Here is a 15,793-nt window from a genome sequence, read left to right as displayed (position 1 = left end):
ACTTTGGAGCCAAGTCTCAAGGGCGAGCAGGCCAGCACTGATTTTTGGCAGGTGTCTGTCCCTGCCACCAGCGGTGCCTGAGGGGCTGGAGCTGCAGCAGCTCAGCGGTTGCCAGACATCTCATGCTTGGGCGTTTGAACCCCACGGGCAACTCCTGCTGATTAAAAGCTTTTAGGAACAAGCTCTATATTCAGATTGAAGACGTTCTGAGGAATACCTTCCCTCTGCTCAGAGGGGATCTCGGGGGTAGGCTGTTACCTGCTCAAGCCTACGCGACACCGAGCAGCTCTGCGCTTCTATGATGATGCAGCCGCGCGTCAGACTTGCAGTTCCCTGTCACACAAGCTGTGGGTTTGTTTTTTTTTTTCATCCTCCATCCCATGATGGAAGTCGTGGACTGAAATGAGAAGGTCCAGTTGGCTGGGGGGGGGAGGGGGGGCTGTGGCCTTCTCTCCCCTGGCTTAGTGACAAAGCTACTGCTGCCACATGAAGAAAAAAAAAAAATGTAAAATTACTTAAAGTATTTACTCATTCAAAGTGCAAACCCTTCCATGGGAGGGAGCAGGGGTATGCTTTGTACGTCCATCGTACGCTTCAGGGGTGGTGTAAACCCTGCACCGCCGGTACCTGGGGGGGTGAACTCAGGCCAGGAGCGTGGCAGGGAATAACCTTGCACCGAAAAGTGCAATTCCTGCTAAAAATACTTCTCTGGCATGACCTGTTTTTCCTGATCTGCCTTCATGCTGCTGGGTGTTCTGCCTGTTCCCAAGAGCCCCCGTCAGTCAGTCGCTGAGCTGGAAGCGGAAAAAAAATCAGTATTCAGAATGGGGAGGGGTTACCCCAAACGGTGGTGGTGGGGACAAGGACAAATCCTGCCTTTTCCCGGTGACACGAGCAGCTTTGCTTCCGCGGCCCGAGCTCACATCTCGGTTACCGGGTGTTTCACCCTCCTGGAGGGGGGGGGGGGGGGGGAGAAAAAGAGTAGAAATTGAAGCAGTTTGGGCCAGAAAAGCCTGGGCTGGGCTGCGGCTGAGTGCGCAGCAGAGCTCCCTGAAACCGCTCTCGGGGAGATACAGGCTTCGGGAAAAGCACCGCGGCTTTACAACTGGCCGCGCCGGGACGGCAGCAGCCCCTCAGGCGAGCTGGGCTAACGGCGACCGGGCGAACCGAGCCGAGCCGAGCCACCTCCGCAGCACCGCCGTTCTCCAGCGGCTGGGACACCACCCGTCGTTTAGCCGGAGGGCCGAGCCCAGGGAAGGGTTAAAGCCGACGGGGGAAGTCTCCGAACCTCCGCGCCTCTTCCGCGCCTCACCGCGGGGGGTGCCCGGGCTCTCCCCCCCCACACACACCGCCGCCACCGGCCACCTCCTCGCCTCACGCCCCGCCATGCCGAGCCGCCTTACCCTTTATTTTTGGCTCGGCGGAGCCGGGCGGCCCTGAGCCAGCAGCCGGGGCCGCCAGTTCCTCCCCCCCCCCCCTCAACCCCGGTGCCCAGGCCCCGCTCCCCGCCCGGCCGCGGCCCTCCCGCCCGCCCGCCATCGCCCGCCCCGGGCCCGGGGAGGGAGCCAGGCTGCCCGCAGCGAGGTGAGGCCGGGAGATACGGTGCTTGAGGGGATTTCGGAGCCGGCGTTGGGGGGGGGAGGATAGGTTTTAGCTTGATTTCAGGATTATTTTAAGCGTTATCGCCGGGAGCCCCCGGGAGGTGTCGGTTCGGGAGCCGGGGGGGGGGGTGGTATCTGGGCCGGAGGTGTGGAGGGGGGGGGGAAGGCAAGTGGCCTAAAAGCTGATTTTAGCTTGGGCTTTCGAGATTTATCTCAATAAATATTTGCATGATATTGACTATTTAGCAAGGGGAACGCACAAACCCCCGTTTGCAGGCGCACGGCGGGGGTTGGGGGGGGGGCAACGGCCAGCGCCGTTCGCAGCCCGGCATCTCTGCCTCGGGACAGACCCCTTTGCCCCCCACCACCTCCCCCCGACCCCCTTCTTCCCCCCCCCGACCCCCCTTCCACTCCCACGGAGCTCGTACGGCCCTGATAATAAACCCGTATTTATTATCCTGTCCGTGCCCTGCGCCGGCTGGAGATTTTAAACAAACTCCCGGGCTCCTTCCTGCTGGAAGAAGGTCCAGGGACCCTCCAGCCCTTTCCCACACCAGGGCTTTTGATTTTCGGCTTCAAAGAAATCCAAGTTGTTGGCTCTCCCCCCACCCCGCAGGTGTTTTCTTTTCCCTGCCCCCCCGTTCCTGCCTCTCATGTATAATTTCAGCCCGGACGCGGGTTCGGCATCGCTTACAATACTTCCAACGGATAAAATTTTTATGAATTAAATCAAACTGGTGGCTGTTTAGAAATGCCGCAGCCCTCGTTAGGCATCCCTCCCAGCAGCAGCCAGATACCCGAAACACAGCATCGGTCTCTATAACCAGGTCAGGACAGATACGCATTAATAATAAGATTTAAATGCACTTAGAGCTGCAAACCTGCCTGGCGGTGTCCTGCCAGAGTTATTGCCACCTCGGAGAAAAGGGCAAAGGAAAACCTGCAGTATCAAGGCTCTCCTGCCCACCGACTGTCCCTCTCCCAGCAACAAACTGTCACCCCAAGGTGACAATTTTGCCTCCCAGGTTGTAAGAGCTGCTTTCTACACAAGCTGCTTGGTCTCCCTGTATGTTTGCGGAGCAGTTGGACCTGGACAGTCGGGATTTCAGCAATGCCGGGCGCAGGAACAAGCTGAGGACATCCAGTTCCCAGGGCTTAAAGGGAAATGCCAGTGAAAATTAGGAATCACGACTACTGATTATTCCCCCCCCCCAGTCAAAATACTGTCATACTGCTCCTCCTCCAGCAATGGGAGCACATACCAAAAAAAACCCCAAACCAACCCAACCACCCCCCAGAATTAAAAAATAAATGGGGCAAAAGCTTTTCAGGAGTTTTGGAGGCTGCTGGCAGCTTTACTCATGTGGCCGAGGAAGCTCGCTTGGCTGCTGTCCTCAGGCTGGCTTGGCCCCATCTGACCCCACAGGGCTGGCTGTCCCCAGCCACGTGGTCCCACACCCTGACCCACTGAGCCCCCTGCCCCCCAATGCTTCACCATCCCTCGCCACCTATTTTCCCTCCTAGGTCCTTTTCCCTTTACTTTAAACACTTGTTTTTTCCACCTTGTTCTCAGCCAAACTATTCTGGACAACTTTGTCGTCTTAAAAATGATGAGAAAAAAAATGAAGACAAAAAAAAAAAAAAGGCCATGCGGATTTCAGCGCTTTGCAGGGGTCTTTGGGTGGTGTCGGCGTGGGGTGACATTTCTGGAGGCTGCTGCTGCTGGGGACCTGCTGTGCCAGCACCCCCTTGCTACTGCACGCCTTTCAAGCTTAAGGTTCAGCTCAGCCACTGCCTCCCCACAGTGGGAGTCTTAGAAATTAATTAAATTGCTTTTCCAGGTGGGAGACACCAGGAGAAGTGTGGCGTGGTCCTTAGCACATGGTAGGAGCTGGAGGACGATGCTCTGCAGGAAGGGACAAAGTTTTGAGGTGCTGCAGTGCTTCCCAAAGCCCTTGGCCTCAGCCAGGCTGCTTCTGCCTCTGGGGACAGCCAGGCTAGGGGTGATTCAGTGGGGTTTCTCCTGTTGTCTTCAGCAGAATCTTCACGGGGTCCTGAGAGCAAAGCTTTGCTTATCCAACCAGAAAAATACCCCTTCTGGTCTGTGGTCCAGAATCATTATCCTCCTTCTTCTTCTCCAGCTCAACATGTTCTCCTCCGGAGTGGATCAGGGACGGGGCAGGTCTCTGCTCCTGCCCTGGGAGCAGTGAGTGCCCATCCTTGCTCTTTTCTCCTTGCAGCCCCTTTCTGTCAGCAGACAAGCCCAGAGTGGCGCCAGGCAGGAGGCAGAGATGACCAAGGAAGAAGACTTGCCGGACTGGAACTCATCCAAGGAGTTTTATGAAAAATATGAGCCGAAGGAGGTTTTGGGCAGGTAAAGCTTGTTTTTTGGCAAACTGTGGTTTCACCTGCTCCAGTACCTGATAGGAACAGCATCCTTTGGGAACCTGATATGAACAGGGCCCATAGCAGCAGGAGGTTAAAAATAGCATGAAGCAGCACTTTGCATCAGCTCAAAATCTTCTGTCCCACCAAGACAGAGCAAAACTCTCTTGTAGATGAAAATACCAGCCAGCCCAGGGACTGGTGGCACGGCCGCAAAGTCAGGCTGGATGGGGAGGGATGGAAACCCCCATCTTGTCTGTGTTGTCCCTTGGCAGGGGGGTGAGCAGCGTCGTCCGTCGGTGCATACACAAAACCACCCGGCAGGAGTATGCCGTGAAGATTATTGACATCACGGCGGGTAACATATCCCCCAAGGAGGTCCAGGAACTGCGAGAAGCCACCACTAAAGAGATCGACATTCTCCGGAAAGTCTCGGGCCACCCCAATGTCAGTAAGTCAGGCTCTGAGCTTCAGGGCAAGGGGGTTTTCTGCACCATTTATTCTTTGAGGTGTCCCCAGGAAGGGTTTTTGGGGTGAAATCCTTGGAGGGTCAGAGCTCCAATGGTCCTAACACAACACAGGGTGCCTGCTTAGAGCATTGTTTGCTCCACTTTGCACACACACCAGTAGTGCCCACGCTGCCCAGGTTGTCTCCCAACCAAAACACCAGTGAAGATCTATGGCTCCTCATTAATTCAATCAGCACTCATTAATCAAATCAGCAATTATGGACAGGAACATGCTACACGCTGTGCTCACAGCCCCTGTGTTTTATTGCAGTCCAGCTGAAGGACAGCTATGAATCCAGCACCTTCTTCTTCTTGGTGTTTGACCTGTAAGTACCAGCTTGCCCATCACCATCTCCCCAAGCCCGTTCCCACTCTGCAGGCGGCCACCAGCCAACGCTCGCCCCAGCTTTTTATGGCCCAAACAGGGCAAAGCCGGGGGACAACCAGCTTTTGCGTAAGGTAGAAATGAGCCGGCAGTGTTTCCCCTCCGTCAGCGGCTCAGCGCTGCTCAGGTTTCCCCGTAACCTTTGGTGGGAGCTGTCACACGTCCCTGCGGGTTATTTATATGCCCAGCGGGACCAGGGCGCGCGTGACGCCGCAACCCCTGATGCCGGGGAGGCGCAATGGACGTCAGCGGAGGAGGATGGCATTGGGAAAGCCCTGTCCTTGTCCCATCCAAAACCTGCCCTCTCCGGGGACAGCCTTTCCTCCTCTTGCCCGATGTTTTGCAGCGATGTAGAAGCATTTTTACTCCTTTTCATTAACAAGTTGGCTTGTCATTTTGTGCAATGGGTGCCCCGGGGCTGTTAAAGGGCAGCGATCCTCCCCAGGGGCACAGGGATGGTTTGCCACCCGTTCCCCTGCTTCCATTTTCCCTCCCACACACAGGATGAGGAGAGGGGAGCTCTTCGACTACCTCACCGAGAAAGTCACCTTGAGCGAGAAGGAAACCAGGTAAGGCCAGATGCAGATGGCTGGAAGGATGACCTTGCAGCCAGCATGGCACCCAGGGGTCAAACAGCACCTGGGCTGTGCCCTGCGCTCAGGGATGGGGGCTGAGCTGCTCGGTCCCTGTCCCCGTCCCCGGGAGCGCGGTGCCGGTGGGTGTTCAGGGTAGGAAAGGTGCTGTGACCCCTCCCCAGGAAGATCATGCGTGCGCTGCTGGAGGTGATCCAGTACCTCCACTCCATCAACATCGTCCACCGGGACCTGAAGCCGGAGAACATCCTCCTGGATGATGACATGAACATTAAGCTGACGGACTTTGGCTTCTCCTGCCAGCTGCGCGAGAATGAGAAGCTCAAAGGTAGGAGGATGACAAGTTGGGGGTGATGCTGGCGTGGCCCATGGCTACCCCGTTGCTGCGGTACCCACGGGGAGTCAGTTGAGTCTCTCCAGCGCCATTCTCTTTGGGGCCAGTCTCGCTTCCACGGGTGCAAATTGGTGCCTCTTGGTTTGGGGTGCCCTCCTGCTCGTGCATGAGCCCAGCTCTGCCTTTGGCACAGGCTCCACACCGCACTCCGTGCCATGACAAAGTTGCTGCCCATTAGGAAAACCATCCTATTCTTTCTGCTTTTTTTTTTTCCCCTCCAGCTGACCCTTGTTACCCCATCCATTTACTGCCCAACATTAAGGTTTTTCCCCCACTCCCACCCTGTGAAGAGCCACATAACCAACAACTGGCATCCTCGACACTCTCTTCGCTCACATTTTAGCCATTATAATCCACCAAGAAAAGTCACCAGTGAGATGCACACAAGCTGCAGTTACTCCCTTGTGAGCACCATCGCTGTAAAGATCCCACCTGGGATCCAGACCCCCTCATCGACCGCTTCGGGGGGCAGGGGGAGGGACAACACAGATCCTCCTGGGAAGCTCAGGAGGATGCTCTGCCCCATCTTTGCAGAAATCTGCGGCACGCCTGGCTACCTGGCTCCCGAGATCCTACAGTGCTCCATGGACGACGAGCACCAGGGCTACGGGAAGGAGGTCGATATGTGAGTGAGACACCTGCCTTCCTGCCTCACCCCTCGGGCTGCTCCCAAAACGCACCCGCTTTGAGGCACAGCAAGAGTTGTGCAGATTTGAGTAGTTGGAAGGAATTAAGCGATGCACCAAAAAACACCCTTGTGGGCCACATGGGGCTGTCCTGGTGATCAGGGGCTCTGGCACAGAGTTGGGGGAGAAGCAGCCTGGGGAGGAGCACGTCTCCCCGCTTTGGCCCACCAGGGAGGAGGGAAAGTGACACTTTCTGCTCATAAAAATCAACTTGGGCTGGACTCCAAGACACAGAGCTTTTTAACCACACACTGTACCAAGACATTAACCTGAGGCCCCTGAGAGAGTAGCCACCTCAGGAAAGCCCATCAGAGCCCTGCAGGGACTTTGTCATCATCTCTGGTGGCTTCAGGCACAGATCTGCAGCAGTTAGAGCTGTAACCAACCACTCAAAACACACCGGGGCACTTCAGCCCCCTTTCAGTTTAGATGCCTCCATTAACTCCCAACGCCAGGACACTGCAAACCACAGCCTGAACTGAGACAGCCCCAGAGCATCCAACCTCACTGGCACCACTGTGTCCCAACACATCCCACCCTCCCGCATCCTCTCCCTCCCCTAAAAAAACCCAAGAAAGAACCAAGAAAGGCAAGTACCCCTGACTCACAGCTTCCTCCTGCGGCATCCAGGAGAGCAGCTCTACATCAGCTCAACTCAAAAACCCCAAGCCCCTCCCCAGCAGTAGGGCAGCCCCTGCTCCTTATTGCCCATCAGGGCTAACGAGCCCCAGCAGCGAGCTCAGCCTCCCTCATCAGACACCATGCAGGGCGGCATCCTGGTTTTCCAGGGTGGGAAAGCCCAGCACGTCCCAGTTGAGGGGATGCATCAAGCCACCCTTGAGACACAGACCCATCCGGGTGCCCCTGGGTGCCGCTTGGGGCTGGAGGGTCCCTCTGGGCTGCCTGCAGGTGGAGCACCGGGGTGATCATGTACACCTTGCTGGCCGGGTCACCTCCCTTCTGGCACCGCAAGCAGATGCTGATGCTGCGGATGATCATGAACGGGGACTACCAGTTCGGCTCCCCGGAGTGGGACGACCGCTCCGACACCGTCAAAGACCTGGTAGGTGCTTGGGGATGGGAAAACCTTGGCAGAGGGTTGCAGACATCTGGGACATCCTAGCTTAATCCAGTGCCCTTGTGCAGATCTCCCGGTTCCTGGTGGTGGACCCACAGCAGCGGTACACGGCCAGCGAGGCGCTGGCCCACCCTTTCTTCCAGCAGTACGATGTGGAGGAAGTCCGGCACTTCAGCCCCTTCCGGAAATTTAAGGTGAGGTTGGGTTTGGGGGTGGCTCAGCACCCTGAGCCCGGGAGCTGCAGGAACAGGGTGGTGGTGGGATGGGTTTCCCAGCTGAGCTGGGACAAACTGGGAGTTCAGGAAGGCTGATGGACCTGGGCTTCGGCAGGATGTGGCAGCCTGGGTGGAGATCCTTCTCCAAGCACCATTGCACTTACTTTCTGGGACTTCCTAAGGACTTTTTCCCAGAAGAGATTAAATAAGAAAAGGGAAAAGCCTGCTGCCTCCTCAAAAAAAAAAAATCCATTATAAAAAGAAAAGATTGCTTCTAAGGGGAAATCAATAAGCCTGACATCACACGGGTGCATAAAAGATGCAATAGTTGATAGCACAGAGGAATTCCCTACAGCCGGCCATTGGGACAGCTCAACGGTACCCAAAGTGGCATTAGGTGACGCATTTAGGACTGACCCGCAGATTTGACATTAAGGGCACACTTGGAAAAAGCCCGTATTGCTCACATGGGACTAAATACCTGTGCCAGGAGCTGGGCTCCCTCCCGACTCCTCCACACGGAGAGCAGCCATGTGGGATGCGTTGGGGCTGGACCGGTCCCATTGTAGGACGAATTCCATCCTGTTGTGTGTCCCCCGCAGGTGATCTGCCTGACCGTCCTGGCGTCGGTCCGCATTTACTACCAGTACCGGCTGGTGAAGTCGGTGACCAGGGAGCTGGTGGTGCGGGACCCGTACGCCCTGAAGCCCGTCCGCAAGCTGATCGACGCCTGTGCCTTCAGGACCTACCGGCACTGGGTGAAGAAGGGGGAGGCGCAGAACAGAGCCGCCCTCTTCGAGAACACCTGCAAGGCCATTCTGCTGACCCTGGCAGCCGAGGAAGGGCTGTTTTGATCGCCGCTGCGTAAGCCGACGAGTTTGCTCAGTTAAGGCGAGTAAAACCTTTGAAAACCAACTGGTGGTTTCTTTTGCTTTTTCTTTAGAGATACGGCTGGCTTTGGGTCAGTGCAAATGCAAACCCAGCAGATGGATGTGACTTGGCCCTGGGGTATGTTCTCCTCCAAGGGATGGGTTTGGAGAAATTGCCTCCAACAGCCGTAACCGGCTGCAGCTCCCAGTGTGCTTGGAGCAGCAGATCTGCCTGGGGAAGGCTCAGCCCATTTGGGGCAGTCCCAGGTGGAGAAGGGATGAGCAGTGCCTGGAGGGGTGGTCCTTGCCCACCCCTGTGCTCAGGGCTTTGGTGGCAGAGGTCCTGCACAGCTGGTTTGTTGCCCTTAAGTTGGCTGTAACACCTGGGGGAGGTAGGTCACTGGTTTGTGTCACCCACGCACTTGGAAATCAGACACATCTGGTTTTGTCACTGTTTAAGGGTCAATAAAGGTGCCTTACTTCACTTCTGGGAAGATTCAGAGGCTGGTACGATGCTGGGGTTTCCCAAGGAGATGGGGACCGATGTATGAGTCCCCCTTCCAGGGATGTGTCCCCATCACTGCCCACCAGCAGCCCCACGCCGGCAGTCACAGGGGGCCTGTGGGTGTTCGCTCGCCCTGGCTGGGGCTGGGGGTTGGAGCAGCTCTGTCCCGGTCACACACACACACACGCGCGCGCGCGCCCCTCTGCTGGTTTAAAACGGACACCAAAAGGAGAGCTGTAATATCTACTGCACCAAGAGGAGATTACAGACAAACCACCCTGTCTGCCATTCCCAGTCACTGCTCGTCCCCAAACGTCCCAGTGCAGAAAGGAGTTTTAGCTGAAAGTATTTATTTTTAATTTTTAGAACTGTCTGGGTTTAATGACAGTGACTTCTGGGGCTTACTGTTCATCTCCACAGGAGAAAATGCCTTCGGGTCTTCCCGGGTGACCTTCAGAGCTCGGGTTTGGTCCGGCTTTTCTCGGCCGTGACGGGCAGGACGTCAGCAGCGCAGCGGAAGCTGAGGTTGTCGGAGGCTGAGTCCGGCGTGTTCCCCATTCTCACAGGGAAAAGAGACCCAAAGTCAGGGATCCTGCCTGGGCAACACTTACATCCTTTCATGTGACCCTCCGTAACAGACTAGAAACATCTTCCACTTCCCTTGAATAACTTCACGAAAAGCATTTCATTCTAAATACTGGATGGAAAATAGACGTGGCAGTGGGGTTGGAACGGGATAATCTTTAAGGTCCCTTCCAACCCAAACCATTCTAGGATTTGAGAAGCAATTAGGAACGTATCTATAGCAGGAACGTTTTTAGCAGTATTTTGAGTATGTTTTTCCTAACTGCTTCTGAGAAAAATGGAGCAGGAGCAAACAAATGTCTTTTTTAAAAGAAACCCCCCTCCCAAATAAATCCAAGCCAGAAGAAATCGCTGCCAATCAGCAGCTGGGCATTGCCCAGACCTACCTGGTAGTAACGCGAGCTTTGTGATTCGCAGACCCGTCTGCAGTGTCGATCCAGGAGGCACCTCTCAGGACCTGCATTTTCTGGGTGTGCTGCCTCGCCGAGCGCCCCGGGGGCACGTACTCCGTCCCAGTCCACTCCCAGGTATTTCCCAGCAGGTCATACAGCCCTGAGACACGCACCGTTTTGCATCAGGATTACGAGAGCGCATTTATAAGGGCTGCAAAAGCACTTTGGTTTATGGGAGGGGGTGGGCAACACTCAAAGCATCACTGCGAGAGCGTGGTTTAACGGTGAGACTGGGAACCGGGAGCTTTTTGCCGTATTTCAAAGTGGCCCCAGTTTAGAACTGGACCTTTACCGTGTCTCACGATTTCCCATCTGTGTGAGGGCACAGCATACGCTGCCCTCAAAACAACGGGCTCGGGATTTTCAGACAAATCACAATAAATGGAAAATAAGTGACTTCTAATTAGAAACAGGGGCTGTTTTGGTGCATTGCAGTGCACCAGGTGCACATCAAGCCAACTTCAGTAACGACCACCAGTGCTTTTGCTGGGCTCGGCTATTCTATCAAGATGCTGATGTGATCCCACATCGTATCTGCAACTCTGCTAACAACTACAGGATTTTATAATTAGTGTTCACTTAGGAAGCGGATGCCATCCCCAAAACCAGGGTGGGGATGTCTGCTCCGTACCGTAGTTGTTCTGAGGAGGGAACGCTGCCACCGGCGAGACGCCGTGATAACCGTCTTCAGCCGTGTCGACCCTCGGGAACTTGCCCTGCAGGAAGAAAGATCACTCCGAGCAGAGACCCACCGCGGAGACCACACAAAGTCCTGCTCTTCATGGGACCGCGTCACACTTAAATAACGGAAATAACTCTCCATTGTAAATTAACTCTACGCAGCATTTCTGGCCGAGAGAGGAGGTCAACCATCTGAGGTCAACCATCTAAAGTCCTCCCAAGACAACCTCCTTTTCAAACAAATTTATGTATGAATTTTTGGAAGCACTGAAATCCCAGTTTCCCAGGGAAGCTGGGCTGAGTCTGCTCCCTCTAAGGCTATTTGGGATAACCCACCAGGAGCTGAATTTCAATACCCTACAGGTAAGGCCAGCATTGCTTCCCAGGACCACGCAGCCTCCTCAGGCAGCCACCCACACTCTGTGGTCGAGTGAAACACCACCCTCAGAGGAGCTCAGAGTAGACAGGATGATTTTTAGGATCTTACCTGCCAGAGATTTGTACGGTTCGGCTGAAACTTGTTTCCCCAGGGATACACCCTTTCTGCCAAGGAGGAAGAGAGACCTGTTACCCCTGTGTCAATCCAGCCTCTGCATTTCCCTACTTTTAACCAGGCTTTTAGGACCATCCTTTTCAACTCAGCTCAAGACACCAAGGGGGGTTATAGGAGTGGGGATTGTTGGTCCAGTCCGTACAGACACTGCCAAGGAGGCGAGGAGAGACAGGAATTGGCCACAGGGACATCCTTGGCTCATGCCAGGGAGTCCCACGCTCCCCCCAGTGATCCGAGCACCGACATGGGGATCCCAGGGGGTCGCTCTTTGCCCCAAACCCATGAAATGGTATTTTTATAGCTGGCAGAAGTGCTTTGTTTATGAAGATACATTAAAACTAAAGATAAGCCACTACTTCTTCCTATATTATTATTATTATTTTGACTCCTATACCAAAAGTGGTGGCTCAGCCCCCCAATTAACCTCTGAAAACATCCCTGGATGGAGGTTTGGATCTGGTAGAACTACCACTACTTCACGCCTTGGTTTGGAAGAAGGTCAGAGCTGTTGGTACGTACGCTCCAGTCCTCCCCTGGCAGCAAATTCCCACTCCTCCTCTGTCGGAAGCCTCTTCCCTTTCCAGGTGCAGAACGCCTGCGCGTCGTTCCAGCTCACATGCAGCACCGGGTAATCCAGCCTGTCCTTGATGCTGGAGCCAGGACCTGAGGGCTGGGAGAAATCGCATCAAACAGATTTTAATTGACATTATAAACTTCTCAATTAAAAAGGGACTAAAGGACAAAACAGGCCAAGGCAGGGAACGTGTCACAACCAGAAATGCCTTTTTTCCCCCCTATTTTCAGTCTATAAGGTTCAGCACACACTAACGCATGCAGGCTCTCAGCAGGGAGAGGACTCACCGCACCTGATTTTTACCCACCTGCCGCCAAAAAGCCTTCTCGATGGGCAGCCACCAAGGGGCAGACTGGGAAAAGAAACGACACCAGATTAAAGCTGAACTGGCAACAAACACACCCCTGGCACCGTGCTACAGCAGCGTGTGTAAAGCAGAGCGCTTGTTAGTCTGGAAATGGTTAAATGCTGCAGTTTGAGCTGGGTTATCACAGGCATTTTGATAGTGCTCTCCAACAGAGTAGAGGCATCTTGATTTTAAAAATTAAAATAGCTCAAGCAGCCCATACTGTTTAGTTTTTCTATTTTAAGATTTAATTAGAAAAGTACTTTGAAATGTGCTTTGCTCTCTCCCAGCGCACTGCAGCATCTCAGGAGTCCAGTCTGACAGCTTTTGGAGAGGATGTGGACAGAGGAGTGCCATAAATCAGCCCAGGCTCAACCCCCCCGTTAGTTTCAAAAGCAAAACAACCCCAAACTAAAGAAAAACCACTGAGAACAGCCAGGCTCTGCACTGAGAGGTAGCTGCTACTCAGCAGAAAAGCAATACTGGTAAAGGTCTCCCCTCCTGGGCTTTTCTTACTTAAAACAGAGAGGTCAGACAGGGATGTGATCAGAAATACCATCTCCATCATCATCACTGAAACCCCCATGGGATTTAGATTTACCTCCAGTTTTTGGGTGACTTTTTTTTTCAGCTCTTCAGATACGAAATCCTCAAAGACAAAGCTCCAGCCAAACGCTTCTGCTTCTGTTTTGTATTTCTTTGCTCTAACAAACTCCCTGGCATAAACACAACAGGCTCAGGCGTCTGGGTAAGTTCTTCAAGAGCCGCACCACCAAACGCAGCCGTCCGCGCACGCAACAAGTTCAAAGCAAAGCAAAACGCGGACGACCTACAGACACCCCATCTGCCGAGAGTCCCGGCTCCTCCCAGCACAGCTCCGCTCGGTGTGATATACGTTTAACAGATAAACCAGTCCGATTTGCATCACAGATCTGATAGGGTCCGGTAAACAGGTAAACTCCCCCCCCTGCACTCCGGTCTTCTGTAAAATCTAACAATTGCACAGATCAAAAATCATAGAATCATAGAATGGTTAGAGTTGGAAGGGACCTTAAAGATCATCGAGTTCTAACCCCCCTGCCCTGGGCAGGGACACCTCCCACCGACCAGGTTGCTCAAAGCCCCATCCAGCCTGGCCTTGAACCCCTCCAGGGATGGGGCAGCCACAGCTTCCCTGGGCAACCTGTTCCAGTGCCTCACCACCCTCACAGGAAAGAATTTCCTCCTAATATCTAATCTAAACCTCCCCTCTTCCAATTTAAAACCATTAGGTGCTGGAGCAGGTCCAGAGAAGGGCAACGAAGCTGGTGAGGGGTCTGGAGCACAAGTCTTACGAGGAGAGGCTGAGGGAGCTGGGGTTGTTCAGTCTGGGGAAGAGGAGACTGAGGGGAGACCTTATTGCTCTCTACAACTACCTGAAAGGAGGGTGTAGAGAGGCGGGGGTCGGTCTCTTCTCCCAAGTTACAGATGATAGGACAAGGGGTAATGGCCTCAAGTTACGCCAGGGGAAGTTCAGGTTAGATATTAGGAAATATTTCTTTACTGAAAGGGTTATCAGACATTGGAATGGGCTGCCCAGGGAGATGGTTGAGGCACCATCCCTGGAGGTATTCAAGAGAGGAGCTGACATGGTGCTCGGGGATATGGATTAGTGTTGGGTGGTGTGGTGGTGTGTGTGTGGGTTGTGTGTGGTGTGTTGTGTGTGTGTGTTGTTTTTTTTTTTAGTTTTATTTTTTTTTATTGGTTGGACTAGATGATCTTAAAGGGTCCCTTCCAACCTAGGTGATTCTGTGATTCTGTGATTACCCCTTGTCCTGTCAAATCCCCTAAAAACCACTAGAACCTACGCCTCCTGTTAGTTAAATCTCACCAAAATGGAAAAAAAAAAAAGTCACATATCGCCGAATCGCCTCACCCTGCATCTGTCCCATTTGTTTCCCCATTGCCCAAGGCGCAGTAATTGCCACTACTGTGTGTCACTGGGCAGTTACTGGTGTGTGGGAGCGTTGGTTCTTTTTAACCAACACGGGCTGAGCCAGGCAAATAAAGGCTTTTCCCCCAGAGCATTAATCAGTGCTCTGTTAATGGGCTTTGATAAAATACGTGGAATGGTTTACAAATGGAAATGGAACCTGTAAAACCTGGAATCTGAAGCAGTATAGCCTGGTACGGAAAAGACACACACGCTAAAGACACACACACTGAAAAGCATGTTTGCAAGGGGAAGAGGAGGGAAAAAGGGGGAGGAAAAGGAGAAAACAAGGGGGAGAAGGGGGAGAAGAGAGGGAAAAAAAACAGGGGGAAGGGCAGGAAAAAGAGGGAGAAGGGGGAAAGAAGGGGGAGAAGAGTAGGGGGAGAAGAGCTGGGGGGAAGGGAGAAGAGAGGGAAAAAAGAAGGGATGGGAAAGGGGGAGAAAGAAGGGAGGGGAAAGGCGGAGAAAAAAGGGGGAGTAAGGGGAAAAAAGGGGAAAAAGGGGGGGAAAGAAGCACATTACAAGCTGCACTGGTAAGATGCTTCAGCTTACACCCGTAGAGGTGATTTATTACAGAAAGACACATTTTTTGTCCTAAGAGAAGTGCTGGGAGCATCGAGCGTTGGGTTCCGGAGCCGGGAACCAGCCCCAGAACCCCAGCACCAACAGCCACATCCCCCCCCCCGCCGCCGCTGGGGCCCTACGGACCCAAACCTCCGCTTTTACCTGAAATCCCTGTTTGTGACGGGGTATTTGTCGACAGCAAACGGCTTCACCGTCACCGCCCTGACGGGCCCCTCTTCATTCCTCTTCTCCAGGAAACTGGATCCCATCTGAAACTCGCCCCCGGGCAGCTGCACCATGCTCTCATCCTTCCCGAATGCTGAAAGCGGGAAAAAAATCAGTACGAGAATTTTAATTTTTTTTTAAGTTAATTTTTTCTTCAATTAAAAAGGGAAGAAATTCAGTACCAGAACCTTTTTTTTTTTTTTTTTTAAAGTTAATTTTTAAACACGACGGCACAGAACAGCCTGCATTATTTGCCAGAAAGTCACTTTATTTACTGGAGCTAGGGTGCCGTATAATAAGCGACTACGATTAGCATCCGTAGAGGTCTCGTGTATGTTTTGATAACAAGCTTAAAATATTTTTGAGTCCCATTTTCAGTATTCCCCTTGGGAAAGGAAGGGCTCCCAGCCTGGTTAAATCAGCACGGCAGCTCCTTTAATTAATGGTTTGCTGCAATTAGATGAAAGAGGAACCTATAGAGGGAGGAACGAGGTGATTTTTACGGCTTCCCACCGACGAGCCGAGGCAGAAGGGCCGGCAGAACCCGGGCACTCACCCGGCAGCGCCCAGTAGCCCAGCAGCAGGGCCAGCCCCGTCGCACCGGGGACCATAACGGGTACC

The 15,793-nt window shown here is 53.6% G+C and overlaps 2 protein-coding genes across 3 annotated transcripts; one reads left to right on the top strand and one right to left on the bottom strand.

Moving 5' to 3' along the window:
- The first annotated feature begins 1,513 nt into the window (after positions 1-1,513).
- On the top strand, positions 1,514-9,198 carry PHKG1 (phosphorylase kinase catalytic subunit gamma 1). 2 transcript variants are annotated; one of them, XM_074160496.1, is made up of 10 exons: positions 1,514-1,584; positions 3,842-3,975; positions 4,262-4,437; positions 4,767-4,821; positions 5,384-5,449; positions 5,638-5,801; positions 6,402-6,492; positions 7,463-7,616; positions 7,700-7,825; positions 8,449-9,198. In XM_074160496.1, the coding sequence occupies exons 2-10, from the start codon at positions 3,893-3,895 to the stop codon at positions 8,698-8,700; spliced, it is 1,167 nt and encodes a 388-aa protein (XP_074016597.1). In that variant the 5' UTR covers positions 1,514-1,584; positions 3,842-3,892; the 3' UTR covers positions 8,701-9,198. The 2 variants fall into 2 exon arrangements, with proteins under 2 accessions (XP_074016597.1, XP_074016598.1); XM_074160497.1 differs by lacking the exon at positions 1,514-1,584 and having other exon boundaries at positions 3,893-3,975; positions 4,262-4,415; positions 4,772-4,821.
- Positions 9,199-9,558: 360 nt separating this feature from the next.
- On the bottom strand, positions 9,559-15,783 carry SUMF2 (sulfatase modifying factor 2). The gene is made up of 9 exons (XM_074160498.1): positions 15,729-15,783; positions 15,110-15,266; positions 13,013-13,127; positions 12,373-12,417; positions 12,011-12,161; positions 11,426-11,481; positions 10,889-10,973; positions 10,192-10,357; positions 9,559-9,779 (listed from the first exon to the last, which is right to left on the bottom strand). The coding sequence occupies exons 1-9, from the start codon at positions 15,781-15,783 to the stop codon at positions 9,674-9,676; spliced, it is 936 nt and encodes a 311-aa protein (XP_074016599.1). The 3' UTR covers positions 9,559-9,673.
- Between the last annotated feature and the right edge of the window lie 10 nt (positions 15,784-15,793).

This window comes from Numenius arquata, chromosome 18 (assembly GCF_964106895.1).
Source record: "Numenius arquata chromosome 18, bNumArq3.hap1.1, whole genome shotgun sequence".
Taxonomy (NCBI): Eukaryota; Metazoa; Chordata; class Aves; order Charadriiformes; family Scolopacidae; genus Numenius; species Numenius arquata.
Note: the sequence above shows the minus strand (reverse complement) of the source record. Positions and strands in the feature narration are given on the sequence as shown.

Coding starts and splice junctions, on each gene's coding strand:
- PHKG1 (XM_074160496.1), top strand. CDS start 3,893: ATGACCAAGGAAGAAGACTTGCCGGACTGGAACTCATCCAAGGAGTTT. Junction 5,802..6,401: donor CGAGAATGAGAAGCTCAAAG/GTAGGAGGATGA, acceptor CCATCTTTGCAG/AAATCTGCGGCACGCCTGGC. Junction 7,826..8,448: donor GCCCCTTCCGGAAATTTAAG/GTGAGGTTGGGT, acceptor TGTCCCCCGCAG/GTGATCTGCCTGACCGTCCT.
- SUMF2 (XM_074160498.1), bottom strand. CDS start 15,783: ATGGTCCCCGGTGCGACGGGGCTGGCCCTGCTGCTGGGCTACTGGGCG. Junction 10,974..11,425: donor ACCGTACAAATCTCTGGCAG/GTAAGATCCTAA, acceptor TTCTTCCTGCAG/GGCAAGTTCCCGAGGGTCGA. Junction 10,358..10,888: donor CCCTCCTCAGAACAACTACG/GTACGGAGCAGA, acceptor TGCGTGTCTCAG/GGCTGTATGACCTGCTGGGA.